The sequence below is a fragment of the Lutra lutra genome, chromosome 4 (assembly GCF_902655055.1).
Source record: "Lutra lutra chromosome 4, mLutLut1.2, whole genome shotgun sequence".
Lineage (NCBI taxonomy): Eukaryota > Metazoa > Chordata > Mammalia > Carnivora > Mustelidae > Lutra > Lutra lutra.
Genome location: NC_062281.1, coordinates 85,978,113 through 85,994,554, shown reverse-complemented (window position 1 = coordinate 85,994,554; position 16,442 = coordinate 85,978,113). Strand labels below are relative to the sequence as shown.

The 16,442-nt window shown below is 38.8% G+C and overlaps 1 protein-coding gene across 5 annotated transcripts in view; it reads left to right on the top strand.

The window, feature by feature from the left end:
• SPIDR (scaffold protein involved in DNA repair) overlaps positions 1 to 16,442 on the top strand; it is a 676,929-nt gene that overhangs the window by 210,972 nt on the left and 449,515 nt on the right. For 4 of the 5 annotated variants that reach the window (XM_047723664.1, XM_047723665.1, XM_047723663.1 and 1 more), the window contains exon 4: positions 3,667 to 3,852. The exons of the other annotated variant lie outside the window; for it this stretch is intronic. In XM_047723664.1, coding sequence (XP_047579620.1) covers positions 3,667 to 3,852 — 186 coding nt within the window. The remainder of the gene's footprint in view (positions 1 to 3,666; positions 3,853 to 16,442) is intronic. 5 annotated transcript variants of the gene reach the window in all.

Here is a 16,442-nt window from a genome sequence, read left to right as displayed (position 1 = left end):
AAAATATATATTTTCTTTACCAAAGTGAAAGGTTTTTTTTTTTACTTAAAAAGGTTTTTTTCCTTAAATGCCATACAGATTTTCTTCTTAAAATTTTTGTTTTTGAGGTCAGAAATGCTTGTTCCTCAAGAGGAGTCACTTAATTTTTTTGTTGTTATTGTTATATTTGTTGAATTGCTTTTCTCCTCTTTATTTATATCATTTGTTTCCAAAGGGCAGAGCTTTCTTTGTTGCTCTTCTGTATATCCTAGGTGTAGTAGTTTGCCAGGGCTGCCATGATAAAATACTAGTAATAAAGTGTGCAAACTGGGTCGTGTGAATAACAGAAACTTACTATCTCACAGTCCTAGAGGCTACTTAGTCCAAAATGATGGTATTAGCAGGATTAGTTCCTTCTAGGATCTGCTCTAGGGTTCTTGCCTTGTCTTGTAATGGTTGTGTTTCTGTGTGTTTCTTCACTCTTTGTGTGTCTTCACTTTCCATGTGTGTCTTCACTCCTTGCATGTTTCCAGATTTTCCTTTCCTATAAGGACACCTGTCCTATTGGAATAACTTTATCACCTCTGTAAAGACCCTGTCTCCAAATAATCACATTCTGGGATACTGGAGTGTTAGAACTTTAACATGTGAATGACCTTTGGGGTAACACAGTTCAGCCTGTAATACCACATGCTAGCACAATGCCTGGCTTGCAAAGGGCGCTCATAAATGTTTACCTGTTGTAGCTATTCTCATAGTCTAGCTGATATCCTTCCTAGAATTTCAGTGGACTGGGTCTTGATTTCAAGGGTACCCTTCAACAAATAAAATGAGTTGATATTAAATTCCTGGTAGTGGTTTTATCTGCATAACTTATGTAAAGTTTCTGTAATTCATGGATTATGAATTCCACGAATTCATTATATAATCTGAAAGTAGTGATAACTTTCCTTCCTTTCTGTCTTAGTCTGATCACACTAATAGACCAATAGACCAGTAATAGACCAATAATACCATAGACTAAGTAGTTTAAATGGCAGAAATTGGTCCAGAATATTCAGAATATAATATACATATTATAATACCAGAATATGCAGTGTGTGGTGAAGACTCACTTCCAGGCTCATGACTCTACCATCTTGCTGTTGACTCACATGGAGGAAGGGGCCAGGAATCTCTCTGGGGGCTTCTTATATAGAGCACTAATCCCATGAGGGCTCTACCCTCATGACCTAATCACCTCCAGAGTTCCTACCTCTTAATCCCACTAAGTTTCAGCACTGTGAATTTTTTTTTCCTAAAGTTTTTTTAATTTATTTGACAGAGAGAGACAGCAAGATAGGGAATACAAGCAGGGGGAGTGGGAGAGGGAGAAGCAGGCTCCCCGCTGAGCTAGGAGCCCTACCTGACCAGTCTCTGGGATCATGACCTGAGACAAAGGGAGATGCTTAACAATTAAGCCACCCAGGTACCCCAGAACTGTGAATTTTAAGGGATACAAACATTCTCTCTTTCTGTCATATTCCACTCTTTCCTTTTCAGTTTACTCTTCCAGATGCATAATAATAAAAGGGACTGATATGATAATATCTTTTGTAAGTAAATACACAGCTTAGTTTTTATTAGCTATTTAAATCAATATGGATGAAGTTTATTTTATTTTTAATTTTATGTTTTGAAGGTAGACAAGTTTTGTAATTCTGGATGTTCGTGGCACCAAGTAAGTGTTTAGTAAATGTTTATAATTATTTAATGCTTTTGTGCCTTTGTAAGTGCTGTTTTTTCAGACACCATTTTGTCAGTGAATCTATTTTCCTGATGAACACATATTGGAGCACTTGCTTTTTTTGTGCCACTGTTATGTGTGACATACCTCGAATTTAATAGTTAATTTTTCTTTTTATGATTTGTGTTTTAGACTATGCATTCCTTGAGAGAGAATTTTTCTTATTTTTCTGTTTCCTTAAGACTTACTTTATCAGTTGTTATGTAAATATGTATTGAATGAAACCATTTAACTTCTAAGCCAATTTCCTCTACTATAGAACTTGAATTATAATATCTAACCTCTTAATCTCATTGAAATATGTCTAAGATATTTTTTTAAGTTTTAGCATTGTAACTAAATTGTAAACATAAGCAGAAAAATTTATTTTTTTTAGGTGTGTATTCCTTTTCTGATCACTGTTAGTAAAGTTTCCTCTCAACTTCCTATTACATCAAGCTGGAGTAGCCCCATTCTTTCTAGGTTTCCTATTAGAATGACAAAGTAAAAAATGGTGACAACACCGAAATGCTATCAGTGATATGGGATATGTTATGTTACTGATAGGATTGTAAAATGGTACAGCCACTCTGGAAAAGTTTGGCAGTTTATAAGACTAAACATGCAGTTACCACACAACCTATTAATTGCCCTTTGACATTTATCCCAGAGAATGAAAATTACTTTCACATAAAACCCTGTGTACAATGTTCATAGCAGCTTTATTCGTAATAGCCCCAAACTAGAAACAACACAGATACCCTTTAGTGGGTGAATGGGTAAACTATGGTGCATACATGTCATGTAATAATACTTAGTAGTGGAAAGTGTTGATACACAGAACAACTTGGATGAATGTCAAAGGAATTATGCTGAGTAAAAGAAGCCAATCCTGAATTGTCACATAGTATGATTCCATTTATATATCAGTCTTGAAATGACAAAATTACAAAAATGCAAAGCTAGGGACGCCTGGGTGGCTCAGTTGGTTAAACCGCTGCCTTCGGCTCAGGTCATGATCCCAGCGTCCTGGGATCGAGTCCCACATCGGGCTCCTTGCTCGTCAGGGAACCTGCTTCTCCCTCTGCCTCTGCCTGCCATTCTGTCTGCCTGTGCTCGCTTTCTCTCCCTCGCTCTCTCTGACAAATAAATAAATAAAATCTTTAAAAAAAAAAAATGCAAAGCTAATTTGTTGCTAGACGTTGAGAATTGGGTAAGGAGGGTGGCTAAGATGTGGCTTTATAAAAGTAATGCAAGGTACTCTCATGGTGATCGAATTGTTTTGTGTCTTGTAGGTATCAGAATCAATATTCTAGTTGTGATGTTACACTATAGTTTTGCAGATTGTTACCATTGAAGGAACTGGATAAAGCATACAAGGGCTCTCTCTCTCTCTCTCTGTTTTTTTTTTTCCTACAACTCTATGTGGATCTACTATTACCTCAAAATGACAAATTTAGTTAAAAGAGTTTATTAAGTGTTTTTAAGCACATTGTGGCTGCTAGGACTCCTAATATGATACAGGAGGCACATAGAAGCATTTCTCTTGTACATAAATACTGGTTATATGGTTTGTTTTGTGTTTTGTCTTGTTCTTTTGGTTCCATCAAATATTCTAGAAAGTTATAGTTGTATAATTAGTTCAAGGTTATTTTTTAAATTTTCATTTGTGCTATAGTCATTTTCCTTGTTTGTTTGTTTTTTTAAACTTAATTAGTTCTTTTTTCTTCATAAATTTGGTTTTAATTCAGAGAATCTTAGGTTCCACATAGAATTTTACACAGGCTGATCTAAGACATGGCTTTCACTATCATCAGAATTTTGTTATTTGTGACTTTGACAGAGTAACATGTATAAAATTTCATTTTGGCAAATAACTATATCAGTTGAATGTGTTTATACATTTTCTTTTTCTTTAACAGAAAGTGCTGCATCTAAGAGTACCGGTGAGCTAAAAGATATAACATGGAGTTCTAGTGAAAGTGATCTGTCTGATGAGGATAAAACAGTTTTTAAGTCACAGGGATATAATGGACATGGTTCTGGAATAGACAAGTTTTGTACCAGGAACAGGAATATTTCATGTCCAGAAGATGGGGCCGGTGAAGGTAAATTGATAATTTGATAAGAAATCCTCTTTCTGTTTTATATTGGGCTCAATATTGGAAAAAACTTCATTCCTTTTCTAACAGTATTAGTGAGGAGCATACTGTGTCTTTTCCTTTATGCTCAGCCCTTTATAAACATTTTATCATTTAATATTTTTCACACAATTCTAAGAGCTAACTATTACAAGTATTATTTTTATAGCTAACAACTTAAGTTTGAGCAGTAGAATTGGTTGGGATTCCACTTAGGTTCTCTGCTGTATAATGTAGTACCTATATTGCCCCTTGCTAATGAGGTTTCGGTAAATACTATGATAGTAAATGTGTGGTAGAAATATAATACACATTTCTGTTTTGATGACATTTTGTATTGTATTGTGTTTTTGACAGTGTATTTTATTTTATTTTATTTATTTTTTTAAAGATTTTATTTATTTGTCAGAGAGAGAGGAGAGCGAGCGAGCACAGGCAGACAGAATGGCAGGCAGAGGCAGAGGGAGAAGCAGGCTCCCCGCCAAGCAAGGAGCCCGATGTGGGACTTGATCCCAGGACGCTGGGATCATGACCTGAGCCGAAGGCAGCTGCTTAACCAACTGAGCCACCCAGGCGTCCCTGTATTTTATTTTTTTATTAAATTTTTATTGTGTTATGTTAGTCACCTTACCGTACGTCATTAGTTTTTGATGTAGTGTTCCAAGATTCACTGTTTACATATAACACCCAGTGCTCCATGCAATATGTACCCTCCTTAATACCCATCACCGGGCCAACACATCCCCTTGACCCCCTCCCTTCTAGAACCTTCAGTTTGTTTCTTGAAGTCAGTAGTCTCTCATGGTTCGTCTCCCCCTCCAATTCCCTCCCCTTCATTTTTCCCTTCTTTTCTTAATGTCCTCCATGCTATTCCTTATGTTCCACAAGTAAGGGAAACCATAAGATAATTGACTTTCTCTGCTTGACTTATTATACTCAGCATAATCTCCTCCAGTCCAATCCATGTTGATGCAAAATTTGGATATTCATAATTTCTGATAGCTGAGTTATATTCCATTTTATATATGGCCCACATCTCCTTTATCCATTCGTCTGTTGAAGGACATCTTGGCTCTTTCCACAGTTTGGCTATTGTGGATGTTGCTGCTATGAACATTGGGGTGCATGTGCCCCTTCTTTTCGCTATATCTGTATCTTTGGTGTAAACCCCAGTAGTACAATTGCTGGGTTAATTTTTTTTTTTTTTTTTTTTTTTTTGAGGAACCTCCACACTGTTTTCCAAAGTGTCTGCACCAACTTGCATTCCCACCAGTAGTGTAAGAGGGTTCCCCTTTCTCCAGATCCTCTCCAGCATTTGTTATTTCTTGCCTTGTCGATTTTTGCCATTCAAACTGATAGAAGGTGGTATCTCAACGTGGCTGATGATGATGAATATTTTTTCATGTTTCTGTTAGCTATTTGTATGTCTTCGTTGGAGAAGTGTCTATTCATGTCTTCTGGCCATTTTTTGACTTGATTATTTGTTTTTGGGTGTTGAGTTTGAGAAGTTCTTCATAGATCTTGGATATCAACCCTCTCTCTGTAGTGTCATTTGCAAATATCTTCCATTTCATGGGTTGCCTCTTTGTTTTGTTGACTGTTTCCTTCGCTGTGCAGAAGCTTTTGATCTTGATGAAGTCCCATCTGTTCATTTTTGCTTTTGCTTTCTTTGCCTTTGGAGACGTGTCTTGAAAGAAGTTGCTGTGACAGATGTTGAAGAGGTTACTGTGTTCGCCTCTAGGATATTGATGGATTCCTATCTCACATTGAGGTCTTTCATCCATTTAGAGTTTATCTTTGTGTATGGTATAAGAAAATGGTCGAATTTCATTCTTTTGTATATAGCTGTCCAATTTCCCCAGCACCATTTATTGAAGAGACTGTCTTTTTTCCATTGGATATTTTTTCCCTGCTTTGTGGAAGATTATTTGACCATAAGATTGAGGGTCCATATCTGGGCTCTCTACTCTGTTCCATTGGTCTATGTGTCAGTTTTTGCGCCAGTACCATGCTGACTTGATGATCACAGATTTGTAATATAGCTTGAAATCAGGCAATGCGATGTCCCCAGCTTTATTTCTCTTTTTCAACGTTTCCTTGGTGATTTGGGGTCTTTTCTGGTTCCATACAAACTTTTGGATTGTTTGTTCTAGCACTTTGAAAAATGCTGGTGGTATTTTGATTAGGATGGCTTGAAAATATAGATTGCTTTGGGCAACATACACATTTTAGCAATGTTTATTCTTCTGATCCATGAGCATGGAATATTTTTCCATCTTTTTGTGTCTTCTTCAATTTCTTTCATGAGTGTTCTGTAGTTCTAGAGTATAGATCCTTTACTTTTTTGGTTAGGGTTTCCAAGGTATCCTATGGTTTTTGGTGCTATTGTAAATGGAATTGATTCTCTATATTTCTCTTTCTACAGTTTCATTGTTAGTGTATAAGAAAGCAACTGATTTCTGTGCATTGATTTTGTATTCTGCCACATTACTGAATTGCTGTATGAGTTTAGTAATTTGGGGGTGGAGTCTTCCAGTTTTCCACATAAAGTATCATGTCATCTGTGAAGAGAGAGAGTTTGACTTCTTCTTTCCCAGTTTGAGTAACTTTTATTTCTTTTTGGTGTTTGATTGCTATGACTAGGACTTCAAGTACTATGTTGAACGATAGTGCTGAGAGTGAACATCCTTGTCATGTTCCTAATCTTAAGGGAAAGGCTGTTAGCTTTTCCCCATTGAGAATGATATTTGCTGTGTGTTTTTCATAGATGGATTTTATGAAACTGAGGAATATTCCCTCTATCCCTCTAATTTGAGGAGTTTTAGTCCAGAAAGGGTGCTGTATCTTGTCAAATGCTTTTTCTGCATCAATTGAGAGAACCATGTGGTTCTTTTCTCTTATTAATCCCACGTGGTCATGGTGGATATTCTTTTTTTTTTTTTTAAGATTTTATTTATTTATTTCACAGAGAGAGATCACAAGTAGGCAGAGAGGCAGGCAGAGAGAGTGATAGAAGAGGAAGCAGGTTCTCCGCTGAGCAGAGAGCCCAACGCGGGACTCGATCCCAGGACCCTGAGATCATGACCTGAGCCGAAGGCAGAGGCTTAACCCACTGAGCCACCCAGGTGCCCTGGATATTCTTTTTAATATATTGCTGGATCGTATTAGCTAGGATCTTGTTGAGAATCTTAGCATCATATTCATCAGGGGTATTGGTCTGAAATTCTCCTTTTTGATGGGGTCTTTGGTTGGTTTGGGGATCAAGGTAATGCTGGCCTCATAGAAAGGATCTGCAAGTTTTCCTTCTGTTTCTATTTCTTGAAACTGATTCAGGAGAGTAGGTATTATTTCTTCTTTGAATGTTTGGTAAAATTCCCCAGGGAATCCATCAGGTCCTGGATTCTTGTTTTTTGGGAGGTTTTGATCACTGCTTCAATCTTGTTCCTAGTTAAATAACTAGGAACGAGATTGTCTGTTCCGGTTGCCAATTTCTTCCTGTTTCTGTCTTGGAAGTTTATACGATTATAGGAATGCATCCATTTCTTCTAGGTTGCTTAATTTATTGGCATATAGCCGTTGATAATAATTTCTGATGATTGTTTCTATTTCCTGGGGGTTAATCGTGATCTCCCCCATTTCATTCATAATTTTATTACTTTGGGTCCTTTCTCTTTTCTTTCGGATTAGTTTGGCCAGTGCTTTGTCGATCTTATTAATTCTTTCAGAGAATTGGCTTCTGGTTTTGTTGATATGTTCTGTTACATCTCTGGTTTCTAATTCATTGATCTCTGCTCTCTTCTTAATTATCTCCCTTCTCATGAGTGGGTTAGGCTTAATTGGTTGCTGATTCTCCAGTTCTTTAAGGTATAAAGAGAGTTAGTGTTCGGGATTTTTCTATTTTTTTGAGTGAGGCTTGGATGGCCATGTATTTCCCTGTTAGGAGCGCCTTTGCCATATCCCATAGGTTTTGGACCAATGTGTTTTCGTTCTCATTGGTTTCCATGAATTGTTTACGTTCTTTGACTTCCTGGTTGACCTAAACATTCTTGAGCAGGATGGTCCTTAGCTTCCAAGTGTTTGAATTTCTTCTAGATTTTTTCTTGTGATTGAGTTCCAGTTTCAAAGCCCTGTGGTCTGAGAATATGCAGGGAATAATCTCAATCTTTTGGTATCGGTTGAGCTCTGATTTGTGACCCAGTATGTGGTGTATTCTGGAGAAAGTTACATGTGTGCTCGAGAAGAATGAGTATTTCGTTGTTTTAGGGTGGAATGTTCTGTATATTTCTTTGAGGTCCATCAGATCTCTTGTTTCTTTGTTGATATTCTGCTTAGATAATCTGCCTGTTGCTAAGAGTGGACTGTTAAGATCCCCTACAATTAACATATTGTTATCAGTATGTCTCTTTCTTTTGATTAACAGTTGGCTTATGTAGTTGGCTGCTCCCATGTTGAGGGCATAGATATTTGCAATTGTTAGATCTTGTTGGATAGACCCTTTAAGAATGATATAGTGTCCTGTATCTCTGCAGTCTTTAGCTGAAAATCTAATTTGTCAGATACAAGGATTGCTACCCCAGCTTCCTTTTGCAGTCCATTAGCATGAAAGAGAGCTGGTTTTCCATCCCTTCACTTTCAGTCTGGATGTATCTTTAGGTTCAAATGAGTCTCTTGCAGTCAGCGTATGGATGGTTCCTGTCTTTTTATCCAATCTACAACCTTGTGCCATTTTATGGGAGCATTTATGCCATTCATTTTGAGAGTGATTATTGAAAGATACGTTTTTATTGTCATCATGTTTCCTGTAAGGTTCTTGTTTCTATAGATTGTCTCTGTAATTTTTGTTCTACATCACTCTTTGGGGTATTTCTTCTCTTATAGAACTCCCCTTAGCATTTCTTTCAGGGCTGGGTTAGTGGTCACATATTTCTTCAGTTTTTGCTGGTCTTAGAAGCTCTTTCTTTCTATCTATCTATTTATCCATCCATCTCTGTCCAACTAAATGACAGCCTTGCTGGATAGAGTATTCTTGGCTGCATGTTCTTCTCATTTAGTATCCTGAATATATCTTGCCAGCCCTTTCTGGCTTGCCAGATTTCTGTGGAAAGGTCTGACGTTATTTTGATGATCCTCCCTCTATACGTAAGCAGTCTCTTCCCCCTAGCTGACCTTAAGATATTTTACCTAGTTTAAGGTTCACGAGTTTCAGTATCACATGCCTGGGGGTCCGTCTGCCCTCCTTGATCTTGGGGGGTGTTCTCTCTGCCTCTAGGACATGAACAATTGTTTCATTCCCTAGATTAGGGAAGTTTGTGGGTATGATTTGCTCAAATATATCTTCTAGTCCTCTCACTCTCTCCAGCCCCCTCAGGGATCCCAATAATTCTGACATTGGAACATTTCATGGTGTCATTTTTTCTCTAATTCTGTTTTCATGGATTCTAAGTTGTTTGTTCCAGGCCTCTTCCTGATCCTTCTTTTCTATTAGTTTGTCTTCTAGATCACTAATTTGTTCTTCTGCCTCATTTACCCCAGTTGTTAGAGTATCTAGATTAGATTGGATCTCATTGATGGCATTTTAAAATTTGCCAGATCAGCTCTCATTTCTGCCCTTAGAGAATCTGTGTTGTCATTAGGGTTTTTCTCCAACCTAGCTATTGCCTGCATAACTGTTACCCTGAAGTCTATTTCTGATGTCTTGCTTATATCCATATCCTTTAATTTTGTTGCAGAGGTCACAGTCTCTGAATTTTTCCTGTGTCAGGGATTCCTCCTCCTAGTCATTCTGGTCAAGGGTGGTTGAGGAATGTGCAGAGTTCAAAGTATTGACCACAACTCCAGCAAGATGCACCTGTTTTATAGGGACCTTAAGGTTGTTAGCCTCTTGTTCTTTCAGCCTGTCTTCTGGGGGAAGTTCCTGCTGCTCTGTTACTTAGGCAACCCTCTTTGGGCAGAATTGCCCTGCCCCCTGTGGGGGATATGGGCTTAGTGAAAACTGGTTTTGGGGGGGGGGGGGGGGCTTTTCTTTTCTGTCAGAGCAGAAGTGACTGTATCCAGTCTTCTCTCTCAAAACAGAGAGATCACAGTCTGTTCTCCAGAAAGCCCTACAGGCCACACTGTCTCTGTCTTTGTCTTTGCTGCTGAAAACCCCAGCATCCTGGGTTGTGCGCCCCACAGCAGCACTCCTAGCGCCACTTCCAGGTCCAGGCACGTCTGTGCCCTTTGTGCTTCTAAAGCCACCAGTTGCCTCCAGTTCCCACGTCTGCCTCCAGAGCTCCAGGTTTCAGTCTGGGGGGCTGCCCTAAAGGCCTTTCCCCGAGGCTACCAGTCTGCGAATCTGTGCCCTGTCCCCAGCATGGGACGCTTTTGGGCTCCTGTGTTATTTCACCTTCCCAGCGACATTGCTTTTGGTAGCTCCCTCCCCTTTCTGTTTATCATCCAGTATCTGCCCACAGAATCATGGCTCCCTGCTTCATACTTCAAAACCAGCCACTGGAGATATTCTGTTGGTATAGATCCTGATAGATCTTCTTACTTCTCAGGCTGATTTTATGGGTGTTCAGAGTGGTCTAGTAGATACCCAGCTTAATTCAGGGGACTGGTTGAAATAGGGTCCCCTGCTTCTCTGCCATTTTGGCCCCTGTTTTTGACAGTTTAAAGCAAGGTTTCCCATTGGGGCCATTTGGGGCCAGAAAACTTTGTGTGGGAGAGGGGGCTTTCCTGTGCAGTATAGGGTGTTTAGCAGCATTTCTGGCCTCTGTTCACTAGTGACAGCTCTGCCAGCCCCAGTTGTTGTTGTTTAAGATTTTATTCATTTGTTAGAAAGAGAGAAAGTGTGTGCGTACACACAAGTAGGGGGAGTGGCAGGCAGGAGGAGAAGGCTCCCAACTGATGTAGGTAGGACTCAATCCCAGGACTCTGGGATCATGACCTGAGCCGAAGGCAGATGCTTAACTGACTAAGCCACCCAGGCATCCCTCCCCAGCTTCAGTTGTCACAGCTAAAAATGTCTCCAGTTGTTGTGAGATGTCCGCAGAAGGGCAGAATCATCCTGAGTTGAGAACCGTAGACTTAGAATTAGGAAAATCATGTCTTTTTATAGTTTTTAGGGTGTATAGCTCATCTAGAGTATTTAGAAGTGTTAATGCTTTCAAAATAACCTTCATATGAGTTGGTTACTTGGTTAAGGTTATGTTTATACAGACAAACCCTGTGGAAAGGGATTTTATACCTTTGGCCACTTTGTATGCCATCTTGGTAACTACCAGTTCACATTCTAGTAATAAACAGGTGAGGTGGTATTTTAAGGTTATACATAAGCTCACAGGGCTTATTTATTAATTCAGCCATATGAGATGAAATTCGTTGTTTGGTAACTCTTGGTGTTTACACATCTAAGAACATTTAGTTATTAAAAACTATGCTTTTTTGGGACGCCTTGTGGCTCAGTGGGTTAAGCCGCTGCCTTCGGCTCAGGTCATGATCCCAGCGTCCTGGGATCGAGTCCCACATCGGGCTCCTTGTTCTGTAGGGAGCCTGCTTCTCCCTCTGCCTCTGCCTGCCACTCTGTCTGCCTGTGCTCGCTCTCTCTCTCTCTGACAAGTAAATAAATAAAATCTTTAAAAAAAAAAAACTATGCTTTTTTGTTGGTGGATAGTATGCTATCTCATTAAATGAGTTGAGTATGCTATCTCATCTCATTAAAACTGCTATTAAAATTGTCTATTTCTTACTCTATGAAAAGACATAGTACTTTTGAAAATTCTAAGAATGGAAAGGTACTTTGAGCTAACTACTTTGAAATGTGTTAACAAATTGTTGACTTTTCTTAAGCAAGTTGACTATTAGGTAACAAGTACATGATCCCTTTGAGTGTTTCTAATCATGTGTGTAACTGCTGGCTTATCTTTCGCTTCTCTGTTCCTTTTCCGTCTCCTCCTCCCCTCACTGCTCTTTATCTTTAGTTACTGTTTATCATTCTTGTTTTACCTCAGACACTTGGCTGGATATAATGTATGTTATTTTCTTTTTTATCTACTATATCTTTTATCTACTATATCTACTATATCTTGTGAGCTGAGTACCCTCAATTTACAGAAGGAATTTGGGACTCAGAGAAGTCAAATCGCTTACCTGGAGTCACATAGTTAACAAGTGTGCCAATTAATATTTATAGTTAGGGATGTCTAACTTCAGTGCTGTGTGCTTCAACACTGTTTTGGTACTTAGGAGACTTGGCTTCTTATCAGAATTACGAGGTGAGGTTTTTTTTTTTTTTTTTTTTTTTTTTTTTTTAATTTCTTTTCAGTTTTCCAGAATTCATTGTTTACGTACCACGCCCAGTGCTTCATGCAATATGTTCCCTCCATAATATCCATTACCAGGCTCACCCAACCTCCCATCCCTCACCCCTCCAAAACCCTCAGATTGTTTTCAGAGTCCAGTCTTTCATGATTCGTCTCCCCCTCCAATTTCCCCGAACTCCTTTCTCCTCTCCATCTACCAGGTGAGTTTTAAACACAATATACCTAGACCTCCTTCTACTTATATTGGATTAGAGTCTCTGGGCCTTAAGGCCCAGAATTGTGATTAAGAGGGAAGAGCCCTGAATTAAAATTGTCAAAATCTTTTCTTCTTAAAAAAAAAAATATTCCCCGTCCATTTGTGTTTTTTTGTAACTTTGAAAAAGCTCCTTAACTTTTTGGAGACTCAGTTTCTTCATCAGTAATTGTCTTGCCTGCTTCATAAAATTATTGTGAAGAATGAAAGGTCTTATTAGTTTGGGTTGTGGTATATCATTTCATAGCACTCAGAAGCTACAGTATAAGTGTTATTCATCAATGGGCTTCTCCAGGGTAGGAACAGTGTTCTGTATTATATCCTGTGTTTGTTTGTTTTGTACTTTAAATGTCTAGGATGATGTAGTAGGCTCTTTGTAGCACTGCTTTTACTGAATGAATGAGGAACAAATGGACAAATGCTACAAAAGTACAATAGCTCTGGGGGCACTTGCATTCCTCAGAGCTCTGCCTTTCCCTTGGCTTTCTGCTATGATGCTTCAGCAACCTGGAGAATTTATGTGTTCCATTGCCTGGCTTCCATGAGTAAATGTGTTGTTACATGTGGTATTTCCCTGCCATTCTCTAATGGTAAGAGTGGTTGCTGCAGTTATTTTACTGCCATTATGTGTCTACTTCTCCCAGACTAGTCTGACCTCCAGTCTTTTATAATCACTATAGTGGACTCTTTTTTTTTTTTTTAATTTATTTTCAGCATAGCAGTATTCATTGTTTTTGTACCACACCCAGTGCTCCATGCAGTCCGTGCCCTCTCTAATACCCACCACCTGGTTCCCCCAACCTCTTCAAACCCTTCAGATAGTTTTTCAGAGTCCATAGTCTCTCATTGTTCACCTCCCCTTCCAATTTCCCCCAACTGCCTTTTCCTAACTCCCCATGTCCTCCATGCTATTTGTTATGCTCCACAAATAAGTGAAACCATATGATAATTGACTCTCTCTGTTTGACTTATTTCACTCAGCATAATCTCTTCCAGTCCCGTCCATGTTGCTACAGAAGTTGGGTATTCATCCTTTCTGATGGAAGCATAATACTCCATAGTGTATATGGACCACATCTTCCTCATCCATTCGTCCGTTGAAGGGCATCTTGGTTCTTTCCACAGTTTGGCGACCGTGGCCATTGCTGCTATAAACACTGGGGTACAGATGGCCCTTCTTTTCAGTACATCTGTATCTTTGGGGTAAATACCCAGTAGTGCAATGGCAGGGTCATAGGGAACTTCTATTTTTAATTTCTTGAGGAATCTCCACACTGTTCTCTAAAGAGGCTGCACCAACTTGCATTCCCACCAACAGTGGAAAAGGGTTCCCCTTTCTCCACATCCCCTCCAACACATGGTGTTTCCTGTCTTGCTAATTTTGGCCATTCTAAGTGGTGTAAGGTGATATCTCAATGTGGTTTTAATTTGAATCTCCCTGATGGCTAGTGATGATGAACATTTTTTCATGTGTCTGATAGCCATTTGTATGTCTTCATTGGAGAAGTGTCTGTTCATATCTTCTGCCCATTTTTTGATAGGATTATCTGTTTTGTTTGTGTTGAGTTTGAGGAGTTCTTTATAGATCCTGGATATCAATCTTTTGTCTGTACTGTCATTTGCAAATATCTTCTCCCATTCCGTGGGTTGCCTCTTTGTTTTCTTGACTGTTTCCTTTGCTGTGCAGAAGCTTTTGATTTTGATGAAGTCCCAAAAGTTTATTTTGGCTTTTGTTTCCTTTGCCTTTGGAGACATATCTTGAAAGAAGTTGCTGTGGCTGATATTGAAGAGATTACTGCCTATGTTCTCCTCTAGGATTCTGATGGATTCCTGTCTCATGTTGAGGTCTTTTATCCAGTTTGAGTTTATCTTTGTGTATGGTGTAAGAGAATGGTCGAGTTTCATTCTTCTACATATAGCTACCCAGTTTTCCCAGCACCATTTATTGAAGAGACTGTCTTTTTTCCACTGTATATTTTTTCCTGTTTTATCGAAGATTATTTGCCCATAGAGTTGAGGGTCCATATCTGGGCTCTCTACTTTGTTCCATTGGTCTATGTGTCTGTTTTTATGCCAGTACCATGCTGTCTTGGTGATCACAGCTTTGTAGTAAAGCTTGAAATCGGGTAACGTGATGCCCCCAGTTTTATTTTTGTTTTTCAACATTTCCTTAGCGATTCGGGGTCTCTTCTGGTTCCATACAAATTTTTGGATTATTTGCTCCAGCTCTTTGAAGAATACCGGTGGAATTTTGATCGGAATGGCCTTAAAAGTATAGATGGCTCTAGGCAGTATAGACATTTTAACAATGTTTAATCTTCCAATCGAAGAGCATGGAATGGTCTTCCATCTTTTTGTGTCTTCTTCAATTTCTTTCATGAGTGTTCTGTAGTTCCTCGAGGACAGATCCTTTACCTCTTTGGTTAGGTTTATTCCCAGGAATCTTATGGTTCTTGGTGCTATAGTAAATGGAATCAATTCTCTAATTTCCCTTTCTGTATTTTCATTGTTAGTGTATAAGAAAGCCACTGATTTCTAACATTGACTTTGTATCCTGCCACATTACTGAATTGCTGTATGAGTTCTAGTAGTTTGGGGGTGGAGTCTATTGGGTTTTCCATATAAAGAATTATGTCATCTGCGGAGAGAGAGAGTTTGACTTCTTCATGGCCAATTTGGATAGCTTTTATTTCTCTTTGTTGCCTGATTGCTGTTGCTAGGACTTCTAATACTCTGTTGAACAAGAGTGGTGAGAGTGGGCATCCTTGTCATGTTCCTGATCTCAACGGGAAGGCTGCAAGCTTTTTCCCATTGAGGATGATATTTGCTGTGGGTCTTTCATAGATAGATTTGATGAAGTTGAGGAATGTTCCCTCTATCCCTATACTTTGAACTGTTTTAATCAGGAACGGATGCTGGATTTTGTCAAATGCTTTTTCTGCATCAATTGAGAGGACCATGTGGTTCTTCTCTCTTTTCTTATTAATTTGTTCTATCACATTGATTGATTTGTGAATGTTGAACCATCCTTGTAGCCCAGTAATGAATCCTACCTGGTCATGGTAGATAATCTTTTCAATGTGCTGTTGGATCCTGTTTGCTAGGATCTGGTTGAAAATCTTAGCATCCATATTCATCAGTGATATTGGTCTGAAATTCTCCTTTTTGGTAGTGTCTTTGCCTGGTTTGGGGATCAGGGTAATGCTGCCTTCATAGAAAGAGTTTGGAAGTTTTCCTTCTGCTTCAATTTTTTGAAACAGCTTCAGGAGAATAGGTGTTATTTCTTCTTTGAAAGTTTGGTAGAATTCCCCAGGGAATCTGTCAGGTCCTGGGCTCTTTTTTTTTTTTTTTTTTGGGAGGTTTTTGATCACTGCTTCAATCTCGTTACTAGATATCGGTCTATTTAGGTTGTCGATTTCTTCCTGGTTCAGTTTTGGGAGTTTACAGTTTTCCAGGAATGCATCCATTTCATCTAGGTTGCTTAGGTTATTGGAATATAACTGTTGATAATAACTTCTGATGATTGTTTCTACTTCCTTGGTGTTAGTTGTGATCTCTCCCTTTTCATTCATAATTTTATTAATTTGGGCTTAATCTCTTTTCTTTTGGATTAGTGTGGCCAATGGTTTATCGATCTTATTGATTCTTTAAAAAAACCAGCTTCTAGTTTCATTGATACATTCTACTATATCTCTGGTTTCTACCTCATTGATCTCAGCTCTAATCTTGATGATTTCCTTTCTTATGTGTGGAGTTGGTTTGATTTGTTGTTGATTCTCCAGTTCTTTAAGGTGTAGAGACAGCTGCTGTGTTTTGGATTTTTCCATTTTTTTGAGGGAGGCTTGGATGGCTATGTATTTCCCCCTTAGGACCGCCTTTGCTGTATCCCATAGGATTTGGACCAAAGTGTCTTCATTCTCATTGGTTTCAATGAATTGTTTCAGTTCTTCTTTGATCTCCTGGTTGATCCAAGCATTCTTAAGCAAGGTGGAATTTAGCTT